The sequence below is a fragment of the Agelaius tricolor genome, unplaced genomic scaffold (genome assembly GCF_023055355.1).
Source record: "Agelaius tricolor isolate 1412-34295 unplaced genomic scaffold, bAgeTri1.0.p SCAF_7, whole genome shotgun sequence".
Classification (NCBI taxonomy): Eukaryota; Metazoa; Chordata; class Aves; order Passeriformes; family Icteridae; genus Agelaius; species Agelaius tricolor.
The window spans coordinates 35,580,510-35,599,167 of record NW_027269267.1 but is presented as its reverse complement, the minus strand read 5'-3'; the positions used below and the strand labels follow the sequence as shown (position 1 = coordinate 35,599,167).

General features: G+C 40.6%; 1 protein-coding gene across 5 annotated transcripts in view; it reads left to right on the top strand.

Moving 5' to 3' along the window:
- FARP1 (FERM, ARH/RhoGEF and pleckstrin domain protein 1) overlaps nucleotides 1-18,658 on the top strand; it is a 201,054-nt gene that overhangs the window by 119,847 nt on the left and 62,549 nt on the right. For all 5 annotated transcript variants that reach the window (XM_071430946.1, XM_071430945.1, XM_071430944.1 and 2 more), the window contains exons 3-4: nucleotides 13,408-13,512; nucleotides 18,155-18,197. In XM_071430946.1, coding sequence (XP_071287047.1) covers nucleotides 13,408-13,512; nucleotides 18,155-18,197 — 148 coding nt within the window. The remainder of the gene's footprint in view (nucleotides 1-13,407; nucleotides 13,513-18,154; nucleotides 18,198-18,658) is intronic.

Genomic DNA, 18,658 nt, shown 5'->3' with positions numbered 1-18,658 from the left:
GGCTCACTCAGAAGTTGCTGCCTTTGGTTAGCTTGAGTGGACCTGTCAAGAAATATTGCTGATCTGGGAAGAATTAGAGAGCCAGAAGGATGCCAGTGACATGTGTCTTCACTTACCTTTCTCATCCTGCAAAGCCCGTGCCCTTCTCCTGGCCAGGACCTTGTTTGATGTTTTAGTGTAGACAGGATGCCTCAAGCTGTTTGGTAGCAACAATTAAAGAAATACTTAGAGTCTGAAAAAGCAAAATCTGATAGTATTATCTGCTTAATGCCACATCACGGTTAGGTCTCTCCCTGGTTTAGTCCCATGGTGTTTTTGTCAAGCATTATTACACATTGTGAATAAAAATTAAGTCCAGTACAAGAAGTATATTAGCAGTAATCATTGGTCAATGCCATTGTGGTCTTCTGCAGACAAAAGTTCTTTCCCTAAGGAGATTTATTCTGAGTCTAAAAGGGTCGTCTTACTTCTCCCAGTAAATTAGGATGAAGAAAGATAATTCTTGAAGCTTGTATCAAGACAATGTTTTGGTGGAGATCACTAAAGTATGTATGTATGCTGGCACAGAACTTCACTTGAGGGCTGGTGAGAACATGGATAACCTAAACATTTTATAAATAGGCAGAGATGAAGTATATTTAGTGAGTTTCATACTAGGCATCTTGGTCATAATCAGTTGTAGCACAATCAAGGGAGAGGATTGTCCTGCTCTGCTCTGCACTGTTGCAGCCTCACCTTGAATCCTGTGTGCAGTGCTGGGCAATGCAAAATAAGAAAGATATAAAGTTATTGGAGAATATCCGGAGGATGGTGAGGGGCCTGGAGAGGAAGCTGTATGAGGAGCAGCTGAGGTCAGTTGGTCCATTCAGCCTGGAGGGGACTGAGGGGAGACCCCATTGCAGTTACAGCTTCCTCATGAGGGGAAGAGAAGGGGCAGACACTGATCTCTTCTCTGGACAGTGACAGTGACAGGACTGAGGGAATGGCCTAGAGTTGTGTCAGGGGAGGTTTAGGTTGGATATTAGAAAAAGGTTCCTCCCCCAGAGGGTGGTTGGGCCCTGGAACAGGCTCCCCAGGGCAGTGGTCACAGCACCAGCCTGACAGAGCTCAAGAAGTTTGGAAAATTCTCTCAGGCACATGGTGTGATTCTTGGGGATGGTCCTGTGCAGCGCCAGGAGATGGACTCCAGTAATCCTTGTGAGTCCCTTCCAACTCAGCATATTCTATGATTGTATGATCCAATTATGTTGTTATGTTGTAAATGAAATGTATTGCTCTCACATAGTCCAGGGATCTCTAAGTTACCTGGGTATTAACATTAAACAAATTATATTTACAAATGTAAATTTAAAATTAGATGTATGCTATCTCTAAAAACATAAGAACTAGGGTTTCAGCATTAAGAAAAACCCACAAATTAGATAAAATCAAATCCTTTTCCAGCTACACACATTATCCTCAAGTTAAAGGGATTAAAGCTCCTTGTGGAGGAATTCAACTCAGACTGAAAATGTGGTCAGAAAAGTCTCATTGTGGCTGCCTGATGTTTGACTTTTGATAGCACATCCCCAAAGACTTCTCTTTGACGTACCTTGAACAGAGAATGCTTGTTTCCCACAAAGTCTGTTGTTGCTGATAAAGCTTGTTTATATCTAAGTGGTATCTAATACGGCAGTGCTGGATTCTGGCCTTAAGAAAAAACCAGTTGAATGGCTCATTTGCCTTTTTAAACCTGCAGTGCCTAAAGATGTATTTTAGCAATTTTGTCCAAAGCCTAAATCACAATAACTAATTCTGTACAACATACGGGTTTTAAACAGAGCATAAAAGAAAACATTTTTGCACAGTAAAACAAAATAGAATCTGTAAATGTTGTGTTTCAGGGGCTGTGTTTATGCACTTGTGATAGTAAGTGGTGATGCTTTCCTTTGATATTTGAGGCCTCTATCTGAGTGACACAGAGCAGATCTCCTAGGAATCTCCTTAGCTTGAACAGTTGGTATGGCTGAATGAGCAGTGAAACAGAAGGGTGTACGTTGTTGTCTCTGAAATATTTCACATTAACTGCAGGCACAGGCAATTCTGTAAGGTACACACACACACACATCAGGAGTGGTGGGAAATCAGGTGAAAGTTGAATGTTCCACCTTCAACATAGGTAAAAGTAAAATCTTGCTCAGAGTCAGGAGGAAGCTCTGGAGATAAATGAGAGGCTTTTGCCTGGCTCAGACCATGTGCTGTTAACAGACACCCTGTACAGCTTAGAAATCCTGCTGGCCTTTCTTCCCTCTTCACCTCCTCCTGCCCCAGACATATGAACACAACTCCCTGGTTTGCCATGAATTTATAAGCAGATCTCTGCTCTGGCTGTGCTGCTTTGCTGTTTGATGATGGGTTGAACATGCAGGTCAGTCCTGGCAGGTTTGGATTTTGAAGTGGCTGGAGGTGAAATCACTGTCTCTGCAGTGTACACTGGCACCACTTGTGCTCGCCCCAGTCATGGCTATGGCTATGTGGTTTCTGCTCACAGAACCATTCATCAGACTCCTACAGTCTAGAGACAGTTCCACCTTCCAGAGACCTGAGATAACCCATGGATGGAATTTTTAGAGCATCTGCTGTGTGAGGACACACTGCAAGTTGCAGGCAGGCTACAAAGAAAGAGTGCAAAAGCTCCTGAGGATCTTTCTGAAAACTGTGTAGTTCTATTAAAAAGGGAGGTAGTTAATTTTTATCTTTCCTTGAAATTGTGCCTTGACTACATCATTATGAGGTGCCTCTGAAATCTGCTGGTAGAAGCAGCCATTATTGCAACTCTTACCATACCAATTCCCCTAACTCCTATGTCCACTCTAGTTTGTGTCCCAAACTAAAGGTAGCACTTTTCAGTGATGCACAAAACAGAGCTTGTATCTTCCCCTTGCAAATACCCTAAGGGTAATAGACAGTTCTCACTTCTTCTCATGTGCCTTCACATGTTTAAAAGACAGATCAGACTCCAAGTATATTCAGTTGTAAGGTCTTTCAAGGCTGCTTAGAGAAATGTTGAACACATTTCCTATACATCCATCAGGTTGGTGACGGGTCCTGCGTAACCAAACAAGAAACTCTTGTGTATTGGAGATTTGACTGGCAAAAAGCTACTTGAAAGTTCTGCCTTTCAGATACTTAAAAAAGGGATTGCTTTTGAGACTTGTTTTGCCCTTGCAAGTTTTGCTTCCATGAAAATGTGTTATTGGTATGCATTTTGCTCATATTTCAGTTTCAAACATACATACAAGATTACTCCATGTCCAATCTGGAACAGTTGCAGAATGCTGCAGCCAAGCTTTTCTCTACACAGTCCACATCAATTTGGAAGATAGGCTGGTACCAAATGGGTCCTACAGAAACTCTTAATCTAAATTGCATGCAAGGTTGTCTTCCTTACCCTGCCTTGCACTTTGGGCACTGCATCCAGCTGGAGCAAAGCCTAGCTGTAGACAATGATTTAGGGTGTAAAATTATTACATTATAGCTTAGCAACAGCCACAGCCTGAAGGCTTCATCTAGGAGTGTCCTTTTTGGAAACTTCTGTATCCAGTTGTTAAAATGTGCTTTCCTGCCTCTGATAAAGTAAAAAGTAAAATATGTACAGTCCTGGATGGTGGGAGCTCTTTCTGAGATTAATAGTAATGTTGAGACTGATGGAAAGGTTTTTCCTGTTGCATTTGGTTTTTCTTTAGATTTAGGATTTAATATTTTCCCTGAACACCTCTTATTTTTTGTTGGGGTTTCTTGTGAAGTTTTTCTTTTTCCAGGTCTTGGACTTGTATTTAAATGAAATTATTTTCTTCAAAGGATTTTAGTAAAATCATGGTTGAACTAAAATGTATCCAAATAGAAGTAATAAATAGCTGCTTTGCATCTCAATCTGATTTTATAGTAATGACTCCCATATTCTTATAACACTTCATATTCTCATGTTTCCAGTCTGTATATAAAGGTTCTGGTTTTACATTTGATGACTTAAGAATTGCCTAGTCCTTCATTCTAGCGAAGTGTTTGCTTATGTGTAAAGAAAATGAGGAAAAATGGGCAGGCAAAGAAAACAAAATAGAGAAGCAAGCAGCTCTTAACATTAAAAAAAGAAAATTGAGAAGGTGGCTAAATGATTTTTGCCTTGAAACAGAGAGAGGAGTGGTAAAAGTGGGAGGCAAGGGGTGAGGGGTGTCACAGAGTTTGGGTTTTTTATCCCCAATTATGCGCTGGCTGTTATGCTGCTGAATTACACTGAAAGCACTGAATGGTGCCATTATATTCCTTTTCAAAAGTTGTGGGCTATGAAATTCAATCTGAGGTATTTTTAATGAGTGTTCTGAGCCTCAGTTGCAGCTCTTCCCAAGAAACAACGAGCACAGTGTGCCACTAAATAGTGCCAGGGCCGGGGGTTAAACTCATTCAGTTTTTTGCTTGCAGGGAAAGAAAGTAATATCAACATTTATTTGACAGGTATATGCTTGGTTCCAGAGTTCAGCTTTAGTAAAACAGCTTTCCATAAAGAAAATGTTCTGAAAAATGAGGTTCTATCAGCTTCACATCAAACTCCCATCTAGTTTCTGAAAACAGATCTTGTGGTGTGCTTTCCAAAGCCAGTGCCCACAGTGCACAAACTGGGCTTGTTTTGTGGGCATCCTTGTGCTGCAGAATGCTGGCAGGCACATCTCTATGGGCAGAGCCTCGTGGTGGAGGTGCAGCTCATGCCAGATGGAGACATGTTACACTCTTGGCTGTCAATAAAACATAGATAATTCAGAGGTAATCTTTGTTAGAGAGATGCCTGCTGTCTCCTGTGTCTCCACTAAGGGTTTTGGTGTCATAGCTGGAATGGCTTTGGTGTGACTCCCTCTCTTATTGCCCCTCTGAACTAGGCACAGCATTTCAGCAACGAATTTTGAGCATGCACATGGTTTTAAAAAAGCCATGTAGCACAAAAGTATTGTTGCCTTCCACCTTTCTTACATGCTGATTTGCAAAGTTGTGTGTTTCAGATCATGAGGAAAGCACTGTTTAATGCATCTGCCCTGCAACTCACACCAAGATCTTAAATTTGTGATGGGCTGGCTCTGGTTTTTGCAAGTCACCACCATGCAGTGTCAAGGCTCTGAGGCTGGAATAGATCATGTGGATGTTACTCCTCAGAAAGGAAAACGGTCACTTCCAGCAGGGGATGAACAACAGCCACAAACCACTTTTAGTTTTACTAGTAAAATTAGGCAGAGATGACTCAGCATTTACAGGAGCTAATTTAGGAAATAAGATGACATATTTTTAGTAAGTTTTCTCATTGTTCTTTTAATGCCTCATTTTTTTTTTTTGTCCACACTGTGCATTTTAATGATGTTCAAGGAAGGTAATTTTAGTAACAGTGGTGCTGCCAAGAGTTTCCCACTGGAAGTCTAAGAATTTAATTGTTGTTGTGTGAAATTTTGCAGACTTAAATAGTTATTTAAAAGACTTGCTCTACCACTGCTGATTTCCCAGAAAATGTTTTACACCTATCTCAAGGAAGTTATGGCTGTACTACAAGAAACAAGATTTGGTTTTTTCCAGGAGGATTAATTAGCTTCTGCAGAGAACCCTGGATTTGGGTTTAGGGGTTTTTGGCATTACTGAGATCAGCATTCACATTTCATAGGAAGTAATGTGTTGTCTCCATTGGGACAATTTCTTAGAAGATTTTTAGGCAGATAACAGTGAAGTTTTTCGCTTGAATTCATAGAAGCAGATGTGATCAGAGCACCACTTTTAAATTGATAAAGTGAATTTTAGTTGCATATGTGTGAAGTGTAGGATCTTGTAGGATTCTGTAAAAGTACAGAAAAGTTCATACAAGATCAGTTCTACTTTCTAACTGAGAGTTAGATGCCAGCTAGTTAAAATGCTGTAAACAGAGCCAAAGGAACCAGTGAACCAGGAAACTAATCATGAAGTATTTCATTAATGCTTTTCACCATAAGTAACATTTTGTAATAAACAGATGTGTCCTTAGACTACTGCAGCCAAAAGCTGAATATTTTTGGTTTATATGGTTTGTATGTTTAGCTAGTGAGTTTCAGTTTTTCTTTGGCATTGATGAAAGAGGGTTGAATGTGTGAAACAAATTCTGTGGAATTTTATCTCTGCAGCTGCCTGAGGAAAAAGTTCTTCAGGCTCCAACAATCTGCCCCTTTCTTTCTCTTTCTTCTTTACAAAGTGCTCCACTACCTTTGTGGTGGTTGCTGCTGATTCTGCAGTTACAAACATCTTGTCTGCTAGAAATTTGAATAATTGAAAGATGGGAAATAAAATTCAGTATTAATATCAGTTTGCATTTGTAAGAACTGCAAAGAAATCAGATTATTGGAGGATTACACCTGGAGATGACACCTTGGTTTGTGATGTGAAAAGCTCAGCCCTGAAGGTGCCCAGCCCATCTCTCCTCCGTTTTTGTGTCCTCTCATGCACGTTGAAATGGCATATATAATAAATACAATGTGGGTGGTGTTTGCCCATTAAGGTGCAAAGCTGCAATTTTATGAGCCAAGTGAAAATAGACCAAACAGAGGCTGCAATCCCATAGCTTTACTGTAGTGTAATTATGGAGATGTGCAGTTACCTGAGGATTTACTGTAGCTGAGTTTTGTATTAGTCTGACTCTGCTATAAGAGAAAGCTTAACCAAGCAGTACTGAAAATAGCCTCATCATAAATCTTTTCATTAGCTTTTCTAGATAATATTTCTATTTTTTCTTCCACAGCATTTAACTATTAAAGTGGATAATTTAGTATTTACTGTTCACTTAAATTTTACTGTTGGCTATTTCTACTGAATTTGATTTTTGGGCATTAAAGAGAGTTTAAGGTGCAAGAGCAGTCCTTCTGCTTCTATTTTAGAAAATATTTTGACATAAACCAGTTTGTCATGATTAAAAATCCAAGACCATAGTTACAATAACAAATCCATATTTCAAATATAGAAAACTGCAGTTTTCTTTTGGAGACCATGCCAGAAATTGAAGCAAATTAAAGGGTTATTAAACCCCTTCTGCTTCTAGTCTTTTCCTCACTAGTTGTTTGCTATGTTGATTTTTGGTTAGCAAAGAAATTCCTAAAATAGTTTTTGTTGACGTTTGTCATAGCTGATAGGTGGTGGTGGGGGAAGTTTAACTTTGCAGCTGCGTTTTTTTAAGGGCAGTAAAAGATACGTGAAGTAAAAACTACCATGTCTTAAAATGGAGCAGTTTAAAAAAAGGTGCCACCACCACCAAAACTGACCGAAGGGTAAAAGTGTGCTTCAGAGACTGTGGAAGGCAGCCAGTGGCATTAAGGGAATACAGCTTATGTGGTGAGTGTAAAAGCAGTCCACTAAAATCTTGAAAGAAAAGAACCCTAAATAGTCGCATTGTACACACACAGCAGATGATCAATCTGTTTTTATGGCAGCATAAGAGCCTTATTCTGCTGCTGCTTCTGGCCCCAGTCTGCCCTTTGATGGTATGAGCACAGTCTGTGCAAAAGCATGTGGGATACGTGCCAGCAGTGGAGCCCTCAACTACACTCACACGGAAAATATCTTAAAAGGAACGAGGTGCCTTTAGGTTATCATAAAAATCTGCCTCTCCTGCAGCCTCTTTTCAGATGGGATGCATACCTGGTGGCTGCAGGTCCTCTGCTCAGAAGCAGGGGTGGGAGTGTGTGGCTGCTCTGTTCAAAGGGGTCGCTTCGCTGCCCTTCTTTGGCCCGGTATGTAGGAGTGATGAATCACACTTCTTCCAGCACTTCTCAACCACCCAGTCTGAGCTGAAGAGCCAGGTAAAAACTAGTAAGCCCAGGTGTAAGAGCTGTCTTGGTGGTCAAATGCTATTTTTGTAGTCATCTAATCCTTCCTATAGGATTAACACCTACGCTTTGAAAGGGAGGAGAGGAGAAGAAGGGCAGAGGGTCTCCAAGTGTCTTGGCAGTATTAGGTCCAGAGCAACAACACTCAGACCAGTGATTCTTGCCTTTAACCCCACCTTTCAGAAAACAGACTTCTGCTAAATATGAATTATGCATTTCATTTTATGCCAGTAAGGAGAACTATTTAAAATATGAAATTTGTCTTCAGATGCTGACGGCATTGTTCTCCTGTGAGTAGTTTTCGAGCCTTCTTTGAAGTATAAATTTCTGACAGTTATTTGTTTAAGAATCCTGTGCTCAATCTCATCTGTGAGGTTATTTTTATACTATTTGCTTATCACAAACAGTTCTTGGTTGGTTTTCTTTCATTTCAAAACTGTAGATATGTACACACTTTTTAACAGTTTCAAATAACTGAGAAAGTTATGCTGTTAAGAGCGTGGGGTTGTTATTTTTAGTAGTGATTACAACTGTGTATGACTTCAGGAATAGTAATGAAGTTACTGAATGAAGTTTTCACAATCATTTCAATGCAGTTGTTAAATTGGAGTATAAAAATAATTTGGCAATCTGGTTTGGCTGATCTGATAAAAGGCTGATCAGTAGAATGGATTTTTTTTAGGTTATTAACCCTGAAAGACCAAATACATTTTAAACCTTGTGCTTAACCTTTGTGCCATATAGTATTTAAGTATTTGTAAAATATTTAGCATGACCAAATTGTCACATTTCATTTTAGACCATTTGAGCACCCAGAATGTGATAGAAAGAGGGCATCAGTGGAAGAAACACCTGCCTTTATGTGGTGGCCGGTGTGAATTATGAATGTACCTTTTTCTTTAAGATTAACATAAAGGAATTATTTTCTCTCCTATGAGCAAAAGCAAGTACAAGCAAGTGTAATTAAGACAACCCAAACTTCTTTCTGACCCATTCCAGTTTTGAAGAAGAGAAAGAGAACAGAGTAGTCTTTATTTCCACATGAAACTATTTCTTACTTCAACCAAAAATCAGACTTATATTTTTCAATGTTCAGAAGAAAGTGCTTATTTTATTTGGTTCTTTTAAGCTGGGATGACTGCTCAGTAATGTAAAAACAAACACATAAACAAAGACCTTTCAATCAAAGATCTTGTTTAAGCTGTGTTAGGAGATTATTTCACTGAACAGATAAAAAATGGTGAAACCTCTATTTGACCATAAACATATATACTTATTTTTTGGTGCATAATTAGTGAAATAATTGCTGAATTAACTGTGGGAGGTGGTGTAATGTGTCCAAACATGCTTCTTTTAAAGTTCTGGATATCTTGCATCATGGCTAACAGATATAGCCATGTACTTTCTGGGGTTTTTTTAAAAAACAAAATGTATTGCAGTCTGTGTCAAAGAATGGTCCAAACAAGTATGTAGAGGGATATTTTTTTAAAAGGATTGGTGTTTACTAGAACAGGAAAGAATTGTTGAACCTGTTAAAATATTCACCATTGGAAGATCATAAGCAATATACTGTTTTGGATTTTCGTGGGAGTAGAGTGAGGCTGAATTGAGTAGGACTGAGGTAATGAGAAGACAGCAAAATATTGAATATATAATGCATAAAGCAGGTTAGTTTGACTGGGTACCTTCATAGCTTGCAGCTAAATGTGATGATGCACATTATTCATAATTTAGAACTTGACGTTCCCTGAAAATGTAAAGCTACTTTTAAAATGTGATTTCACAGAGCTAAATGAAAGACCAGTTCAAAATGCATTAAGGAATAAGAATGTGTAGCTGGAAGTCATTGAGCTTCTTTTCAGTGTAATAAATTTCTAATATTATCTTGGTATAAGTAAATACCACATCAAGAGAAAAATAGTAATTCTCTGGTGTATCAGTCTGGCTGGGGCTCACCTCACCTCAGATGGTTCAAACAGATGTCAGGGCTCCTTGTTGTCAGGGTAAAAGATACACCTGTGTCGCTCAGGAGAAGTTCCCTGCCAGTGTGCTCAGATGGCTCGTTTGGGGTGGGAAGAGTTAGTTGCTCCCTGGAGCTGCAGTATTTTTCATGGATTGTACAGGAATATGGCTGTCAACAGAAACAGGAGCAGGGGACTGCCACCTGCTGCAGGTGCTTCCCAGCTCCTGGGACTGCATGTGACCCTCCCCCAGCTGAATGCCATCAGGATACCATGCCCTCCTGGTTCCTTTCCCTTGCTGCCTCACAGGGTGGTGGTGTCTGTGGCAGTGGTCTGGAGGTATAGCCTTGCCACCAGCCTTCATTGGCTTCCATGCTTCCATGTCAGTGACCCCCATGGAGCAAACCGATGCTGGCATGGAGCAGGGAAAGCAGCCAGGCTCTGACTTATGCAGATGCTGCCATGGAGCTGTGGAACAGAAGCCAGTGTCTGAGACATGGCAGCAGGGCCATGCTTCATGGTTGGAAAATGCCTTCCAGGTTCTGTGGAAAACTTGTGTTTTCTCCTAGGCCTTGTAACCACGCTGAAGTCAGGCACAACTGTTGACTTCAGATGATGTCATCGGTGTGGCACACTCATTCCTGAATGCTCCCTCTGTCAGTTCGTGTTTACTGTGCCCTGAATGAGTCCTGGTTTGCTTCCACACCCAGTGGACTGAGCTTTTAATTTACTGTGTGTAAATTTTTCAGTAGGGATGTCATGGAACTACACTGAATCAAGATCTCTCTGAAACCTTGTGCATTTCTGCTTTTGTGGATGTTGTACTTCTTCTAGTCCTGCAAGACTAGGATTTTCATCAGGCTCTAAATCTCAGCAGATTTTATATGCACAGCATTTCCTTCGAGGGAACTGTCAGATTTTATTTTGAGATACACTGATCAAAGATAAGATGAGTTTAGAATAATAATATTTACAAATACTAGAGTAAGAAGCATTTGATTTTATTGAGGCATACTCCAGAGAAAATGCCAAGTGACATAAATACTGCAAGACTGCTGTTCCATTGTTTAAATGGCTATAAGAAAAAAAACCTTTGTGAAAACACTCAGCAGGTTTTCATCAGAGGCTTTTACTCATGGCCTGAGATCAGACAGCCAGGCTCTTCTCAGCTAATGTTGAGTGGTGTGGCTCTCTGCCTTTTTTCCTCTTGGTCAAAAATCTCCACTCAGAGACACTTTTTTTCCAGTGAGGAAAGATTAAGTTTGATCTTCGTCAGACAGAAATCCATCAAATACTTTAGCTGGGCATATTTACACACTCACTTGCATGTTACTGTTCCTTTGGTTGTGCAGGAGTAGGAAGGCTTCTTGCTGTGAGGATGACTGATAAACTCATTCTTCTTCTCACTAGCAGCTCCAGCCAAACTGTGAAGACCTGAGACTAGTCTGGAAGTAGGAGTATTTACTTCTAAATTATTTGTAGGTGTGTTTTCAGAGCAGAAGATATCATTCTTGCACTCAGTCTAAGGTGTTTAATATTCTTGTGTGGCCTCCAATCAAGTGCCTTTAGCAGGAAGCTCTTTCACTGAGATGGTGTGTGTATGTTTGTGCCTATGTACAGTGACTGGTGGAGTGGAAGGTGTGGGAAGCTTTCTGTTAGAACTGACATGCAAGGCACAATGGTCAGTGCAGGCTGGGTGGTGAACACTGGGAATGCTTTTGGTCTCATGAAGCTGGAAAACATGAAGTGAGTGTATTCAAATATACTTGCACTTGAGACTTACTTTGGATGCCATTGTGTCAGATCAAAAGTGCTCAATCTATGAAAACAGAGATCTTTTTTTCCCTTCCTTCTTTGCATCCTCTTGGCATTTTACTCTGAATTACTTCAGTTACTGCAAGGTTATGGTGAATGCTTAGAAAAATTAGTACTTTTATCAGTGATTGTTCTTTAATTTTTTTTTACAGTATTCACGAGGCTAATGTTTGCTACACCAAATATTAACAAACAGTTAATACCTTGAGTGAATATTGCTTCCTGGTGGCTCAGGTCTCTCAGAAGCACTGGGAATATGTTGGGTAAAAACCTGTTCAGCAAGTTTTTGGAGCAGTGAGCTTGGATCTTCCCTTCAGACTTTCAAAACCAGCCAGCATCGAAGGGTTCAGTCATTGTGTCCCGCATGACCAGGGTGACAGTGCTGCTCTGGTGGCACATACATCCTAGAAAATGTGCTTTCCCCAGAAAAACATCATCACTTTAATTTCTCTGGTGTAAGCCTGACTACTGCTTATGTACTTTTCACAGTTCATATTAGAGAATGTGAGATAAATTACCTTTGGAAAGATGCTTTTCCCACCTAGGGTATTACTCTAGGTGGAAGAAGCCTGTCTTTATTTTTTGGTACCCCAGTGAAACAGAGACCAGACTGCATTATGATGCTTTTGGGAGGGGGTGGGGTTGAGCAGCTGCCCTCTCTTAAGTAAGCTGTTGGTCTGGGCAGTGCCTGGAGATGCCAGGGCCTGGGCTCAAGCTCTGAGCTGGCCTGCTCACCTGTAATGGTTGTCTTTTCTTCACTTGGTTGCTACTGTTTCGTTTTACTGTATTATTTACTGGGCTGAAAGGGAGGGGACCAGTCTATAGGTTGAGAGCAAATCCAGGATGTGATTGTTCTCTTGTAACAGCAGGGTTTGTGCAATTTAATGGGTTATTATTTGTTCTGAAGTGAGTGTAGACCTGTGTTTCAGGGCCTCTTGAGTCAAAATAGGTGCATTTGTCCAAGGAACAAAAATATTTGATTTCAGTGATTGGCTTTTTTATACAGAGATGGGTTTTTGCAGAAGACTTGCTGGTCAACTGTAATTTGTAGTATTTTCTGCAGGGGTGGATTTAATGGATGGGCTGATGAAAAGAATCCTTACAATCAGCAGAGCAGTGGCTCTGGGAGCTAATATTGGGTTAGAACATCTGGTCTTTATAGAGGGAAGGCTTTGAGTGTGTTTGACTCCTCCAAATTACTTGCCAGCTCTGCCAGGGTAGCACAGACAGGCCTGGAGGAGCCTCAGTGCCTCCCAGCAGGCAGCTTGGGATAAGCACATATGAAGTCAGAACCCAGGGCTTGAGCCTGTTGCATATCAAGCAGCATCCAGCAAACCCTCAGTCCGTGGTGTTTTGTATGCCAGGTGAACATCCTGGTTTCACTGTGTTGTACACAGATGTACATGCACGACCTGACGTTGCTTGAAGGGCCGTGGGATAAAATAAAAATTCACAGCAGGAATTAGCCTTGGTAGGCATAAGAAAACTGTATCTCAAGTCCTCTTCTATTTCACAGTACTTTTCCCTCAAAAAATAAAAATGCACTAAAGATGGATTTGGAGCTGCCATGCATGGATGGATGGATGGATATAGTCTTTAGCTTTAAAACTAGTGTAATTATTGTCCACTGCCCTTGGGTATGGTTGTAATATCCACTGGTTTTGTAAACAGTTTTGGCAGTGTTGTTTGCTGAATAATTTCTTAAGATAATAATTTTTCTGCCACTAATTAAAAGCTTCTTTGTAACCCTAGGCTTTGTTTTCTTCTTACAGCAAAGAGCTCCAGGGAAAGTTTTGCATGATGCTGTTTGCAACCACCTCAACCTTGTTGAAGGCGACTATTTTGGCCTTGAATTTCCAGATCATAAAAAGATGATGGTATGTAAAAGGATTGTTTTCAGCTGGTTTTCATCTGCATGCACACTGTTTTCTCTCCTTCTGCTCCTTACTTGTAAGATAGATTTAATCCTCAGTCTTCAAAAGGGAAAGGACTTCTAAAAAAGAATTGTTCTTGCCTAGTGGAGTTGAAGAAATGTTTTTAAAACCTGATTATTCCTGTCAGATTTCATCTGCATTGAAAGTAATGGCTAATTCAGGCACAAGTTGGAAAAGTGTTTTGTTTTTCTAAGTTGCTGTACAGAAGCCAAAGGCTGGACTGTTACAGAGCCTCAACTCTTGATTTTATAGTCCTGCTTGATTTGGAGTGGAGAAATTAACTTTCTCTGCTGATAGAAAAGTTGCAATGATTGTGACAGAGTTCATGAAAAACATTATGGGGTAAGAAAAGGGATAGATAAAATATTGCAAGGTTAATAAAAAGGAAAGCAAATCCAAGGACACCCCCAAAGATGGATGGGAGCTGTGTGGTACAGGCAGGTGTCCTGGTCCTGACATTCAAGAATCTGAGATCAGTTCAGGCGTTGCACTGCCGATATCATGTACCAGAGAAAACCATAGGCTGATGACTTCTTAGTCTTTAATGACTTTCTTTTTGAAGTTTGTTTTATTTTAGACTTATCATGTAACCTACTAGCATGGGTGCTAGTTACCTGGATTGCTTTCCTAGTACATTCTGATGTACATTGGATTTCTAACCTGTTAGGTGAATTTGCACCAGTAGCCTGGATGACCTAGAGGAGATGGTTTTGGGCAATTGATAAAAAAAAAAAAAAATCTGTGTTCTTTCCATCTAGCTAAAATATGCAAAAGGAGCAATATTTCTTGATGAAATGAACAGTAGGAATCTTGTCTGTCATGCCTTAGTGCAGGCACAGACATTAGACAATAGACATTAAAACAGAATGCTAGTGGTCATAGTGTTCTAGGCTAACTATAATTGAACAGGATTATTTTTTAAATGGATGTCAATCTTTAGAAGGGATCTGCTTCACAGTGTGCTGCTGGAATTACATAAAACACAGTTCACTGGAAGGGTTAGCATTCTGCCAGATACCCTTGGCTAATGCTTGAGGTAACTTGAGAGCTTAATGTAACTTTTCTCAACAGTGCAACTGTGCAGTACAATTGCAGCAGAGGGTCCATGTAGCTGTGTTAATTGTGCATTCTGGCATTATTACTGTATGTATGTAAAAGTGAAACAAATCCTAACATCTTTTGTATATACAGTTGCTTTTTAGCTTTCTAGAAAACAGAGGTCATTTGATCAACCTTCTCTACTTCACAGGTCATTAAGTTTTAAATAGATGACTGTCTGCATTTTGCTCAGAGACCTGAAGTAAACTAACAGTTTTCAGTCTTGTGAAAACAAAGTGGTTTATTTGCTTGAGGCAGAACACAGGAGAGATTGAGGTGCTGCTGCTGCCTGAGGCCCTCACGGTGGCAGGAATTGACTGGCTGGAAACATGTCCAGACAATCACAGTGGGGGATGCAGGGCTCTGAGGAAGAGGAAGGTGGACAAACCCCCCGAAGCACAGTGCCAGTTTGACCTGAAGGAAAATCCATGCATTGAGCATGGTAACTCAGCTGGCCCCTGCTCTTGGAAAGGGAAGTACCAGCCAAATATCTGGGAGCACTAGTCCATGTTCTTGCTGGTTGGTTCAGTCTTTGCTTCTGAAAAAAGGGGGCTCCACAAACCTTGCCCATATCTAGTCAGCTGTGCCCCAAGAATGGTGAAATTCAGTGGAATTAATGCTTTCAACCACCCAAAAGCAACTCACAGAAACTCTGAAGCAGAAGATTTGATTATGAATTGTTGTTTCAATGTGGAGCAGCACTCAGAGTATTATTTACGCTTAACTTATTGTAACCAGTTTATATGATTCAGTTGAGGTGAATGTTCCCATTGGATTTAAAATTTCTGAGTTTCATAAAGGCCATAATGTAGAATCAAGCATTGTACAAGTAAAAAACCCTGCAGTTAATGGTATGTCTGAGAAATAAACCACACGTGCATATTTTATATTCATATCATCTGAAGAGAATGAGTTGCTTTTCCAGTGTAGAGTGAAATATAAAAGGAAAAATAAATATTTAGAGCATATTTGTTTGGATGTAATCATATGTGTCATATATTCACAATTTGGCTGTGTTTATTTCAACATGCAAGGCTCCAGATCTCATATCTGACATATTGACAGTGGTATGTCAAGTTGCCTGGGAGCTGTGTACATTCAAGCATGCCATGCTTGGAGCAGACAAGATCTGCATGGGAGATGATTGTGGAGGGTCTGAGTGCTCCACTTCCTGCTGGGACAAGGAGAAAAACGAGGCACTGTCACCAAGCCTGGGGTTTCACAGAATTTCATTACACTTGATGTCTGCCCCAATTCTCCAGATGCTGAAATCTGGTCACCATCATGGAATGCCAGCCTTTGTTTAACAAATAAATAATCTAGCCTTGTAGGTCTGGGGAAAATGAAAAACATTCATCTTAATTAAGTCCTCGCATTAGTTTTCCTTTCCAGTTTATAAAGCAGTCTCAGTTTGATGGTGTTTAGGTACAGTGTGGGAGCTGCATGATGCAGAAGTTTTGATTGCTTGGGTTTTGGTGACATTGTGGTGACATTGTTTTTTGCCCCACCTTTCTCACTACATGCATTTGCAGTATCCAGCAGTCTGTTCAAGGATGTTGTGACTTGCTTGTAGGATGACTGGGAAAGTAGAGAGAGGAATGGTGCACTTGTGTGCTCATGCTGTACTATTAACCACCTCTGTGGAGAAGAGAGGGGATTTTTGTGGGGTTTTTTTTCTGTTTTTTTGGGGGGGTTTTTTTGTGTGTTTGTTTGTTTTTGTTGTTGTTTGTTTGTTTGGGTTTGGTTTTTCTTTTTTGTTGATGGGTCTTTTGTGGGTTTGTTTTGGGGTTCTTGTGTTTTGTTTGTTTGTTTGTTTTTGGCATCAAGTAAAATACATTATTCTCCTAATCTTGTAAATTGGCTATTTCATATTCAAGGTGTCTTTCCCCCCTCTCATTAAACTTGGCAAAGTCCCTGACCTTTGTTGCAGATTATGTACATGCGAACTTTCTGAAACAAAACAGTTTTAAGTTGTTGAAGTGTCAAAGTGTGTCAGGACCAGTTTAACGTGATTAAAAACTGTATTGCTGTTTTTGGATAACCAAGTTTCTTTAACCTCTAAAACAAAAGAAAAAGACTTTCCTAGACTGAGAAACATAAGAAGAATTCCACTGAGTAACATTAGTGCGTGGGAAAGGGCAGGGCTCTGAGGTCTCTGCTAACTGGATTCCCCTCATTAGTAATGATAAAAATGGCACATGGCATTGGAGCAGTTACAGCAGTGATACAGGCCTGCTCCTGTCTGGCTTCTCAGGTGATTTTGGGAAATGGATATTTTGAATATGTTTCAGTCTCTGCATAATCTAAAATTACTAAAGGTCAAAGAAGTAATAATTCTAATACATACTCTTTTTCTAGAGGAAGACTCAGTCAATTTGGTTTTTAATGGCTTTAACCTTTGTGATGGTTGTAGGGTGTTCTTCCACAAGTTCCAGATGTCTTCAAGGGAGGCCCTGGGCAATTTAGTGAGATAACAAAATATAAATCATGGGCATGGGTTGTTACCAGCTGAGGACTACGAGCTGACTCCAGGCCCTGTGAATCATCTGGCTTTTACCTTCTGCATGATTGTCCCTTGGCTTTTTGTAACATTTTGCCCCAGCCTTTCTGACTTGAGACTGCAGGATGGGGGGGGATAGGCTCTCAAAACTGTATTCCACCCACTGCTTTGCTTTTGGAAGCTGAAGGGAAGACTCACACACTGTCCTGGAAAACGGGTTGTCAAGTGAACTACATGCAGAAGTTACCCTGTCCCCAGTTAAGAATGCCTGGGCCTGAATTTCCCAGGTTTATAGAAAAGAGAAGATGTTCCATAGCTCAAAAGTAAGCTTTCTCCCACCCATGCCTTGTCCTGTTGTCTGCTTCACACCTGTGATCTGAGAGGACATTCCTCCTGCAGGTGATGGGAGGGAGGCTCCTTCACCTCCATGGAGGACAGCAACAGAGCTCCATATTTATGGCCAGACCTCATACTGGGATTCCTGGGTCCCCCAGGAATTGGGTTAGGCTGCTGCCAGTAGGCTGCTGCCATCTCATTTCTCCATTTGTCCAGCATTCCCAGCCTCATAGGCAAGCACCAGCTCTATTCACTTCCCTTTCTCGAGATTCTTCAGGGTTTGGAACTCAATGACAATAGAGGACTGTCTTTTCCTAAACTCCTCATTTCAGTTATTCTTTCCACAAAATTAATGGCTCCTGACCACATGTGCTGGGATTGTTGGTGTCTGGGACAAGTGAGGGGGAGATTTCCTCACTGTTTCCCAGCTCGCTGAGTCTCTACTGCTTTGAAAGCTGTGCCCATTCACAGTGCTGTTTCCTGAGCATCTCCCAGAATTTTGGAGAGAAAACCCACCATATATAATTAAGGAAAGCATAATGACCACACTGGAAAGAATAAATAGGTGACTGATAATCTAGGCATTGCAATTAAAAATGCTCCTCTGGTAGCTTGTTTGGATATGATAACACCACCTTCTTTTGTTTTCAGGTGTGGCTCGATCTTTTGAAGCCTGTTATGAAACAGATTAGAAGTAAGTACTTCCTTGTTGACATTTCTTTCCTCAGTCTGAGAGTACTTGAATAAATTAGGACTCTCTCAGAGGCAATCTTTATCTTCTCAACCTTCTGCACTAAATGTTGCTGGAATTATTTTCTAATTCTGGCCTGTCCTTAAAAGATGTACCTGTGAAGTTATGTCACATATGAGCATATGAACAGGCTGACCCCTCCCCATGGGAGACTGGGGTTTAGTCAGTCACTGGAGGAGGCAATGGAGGGAACAGCTTTGTAAAGAAAAAGAGTACAGTAAGAGAAGGACTAAAGGAACATGCATTGCTGGCTGGTAGTAGCAGGAATCAGAATAGAAGGAGAACAACAGGAAGACTTTTTTACTGGGAAGGAGCTGGCAGATGTATTACAACTGAGTGGGGATTGCTGCAGAACCTGGGATGTTTGGAGACCAAGAGGAGGAAAGAGTTGGGATGGGGGAAGC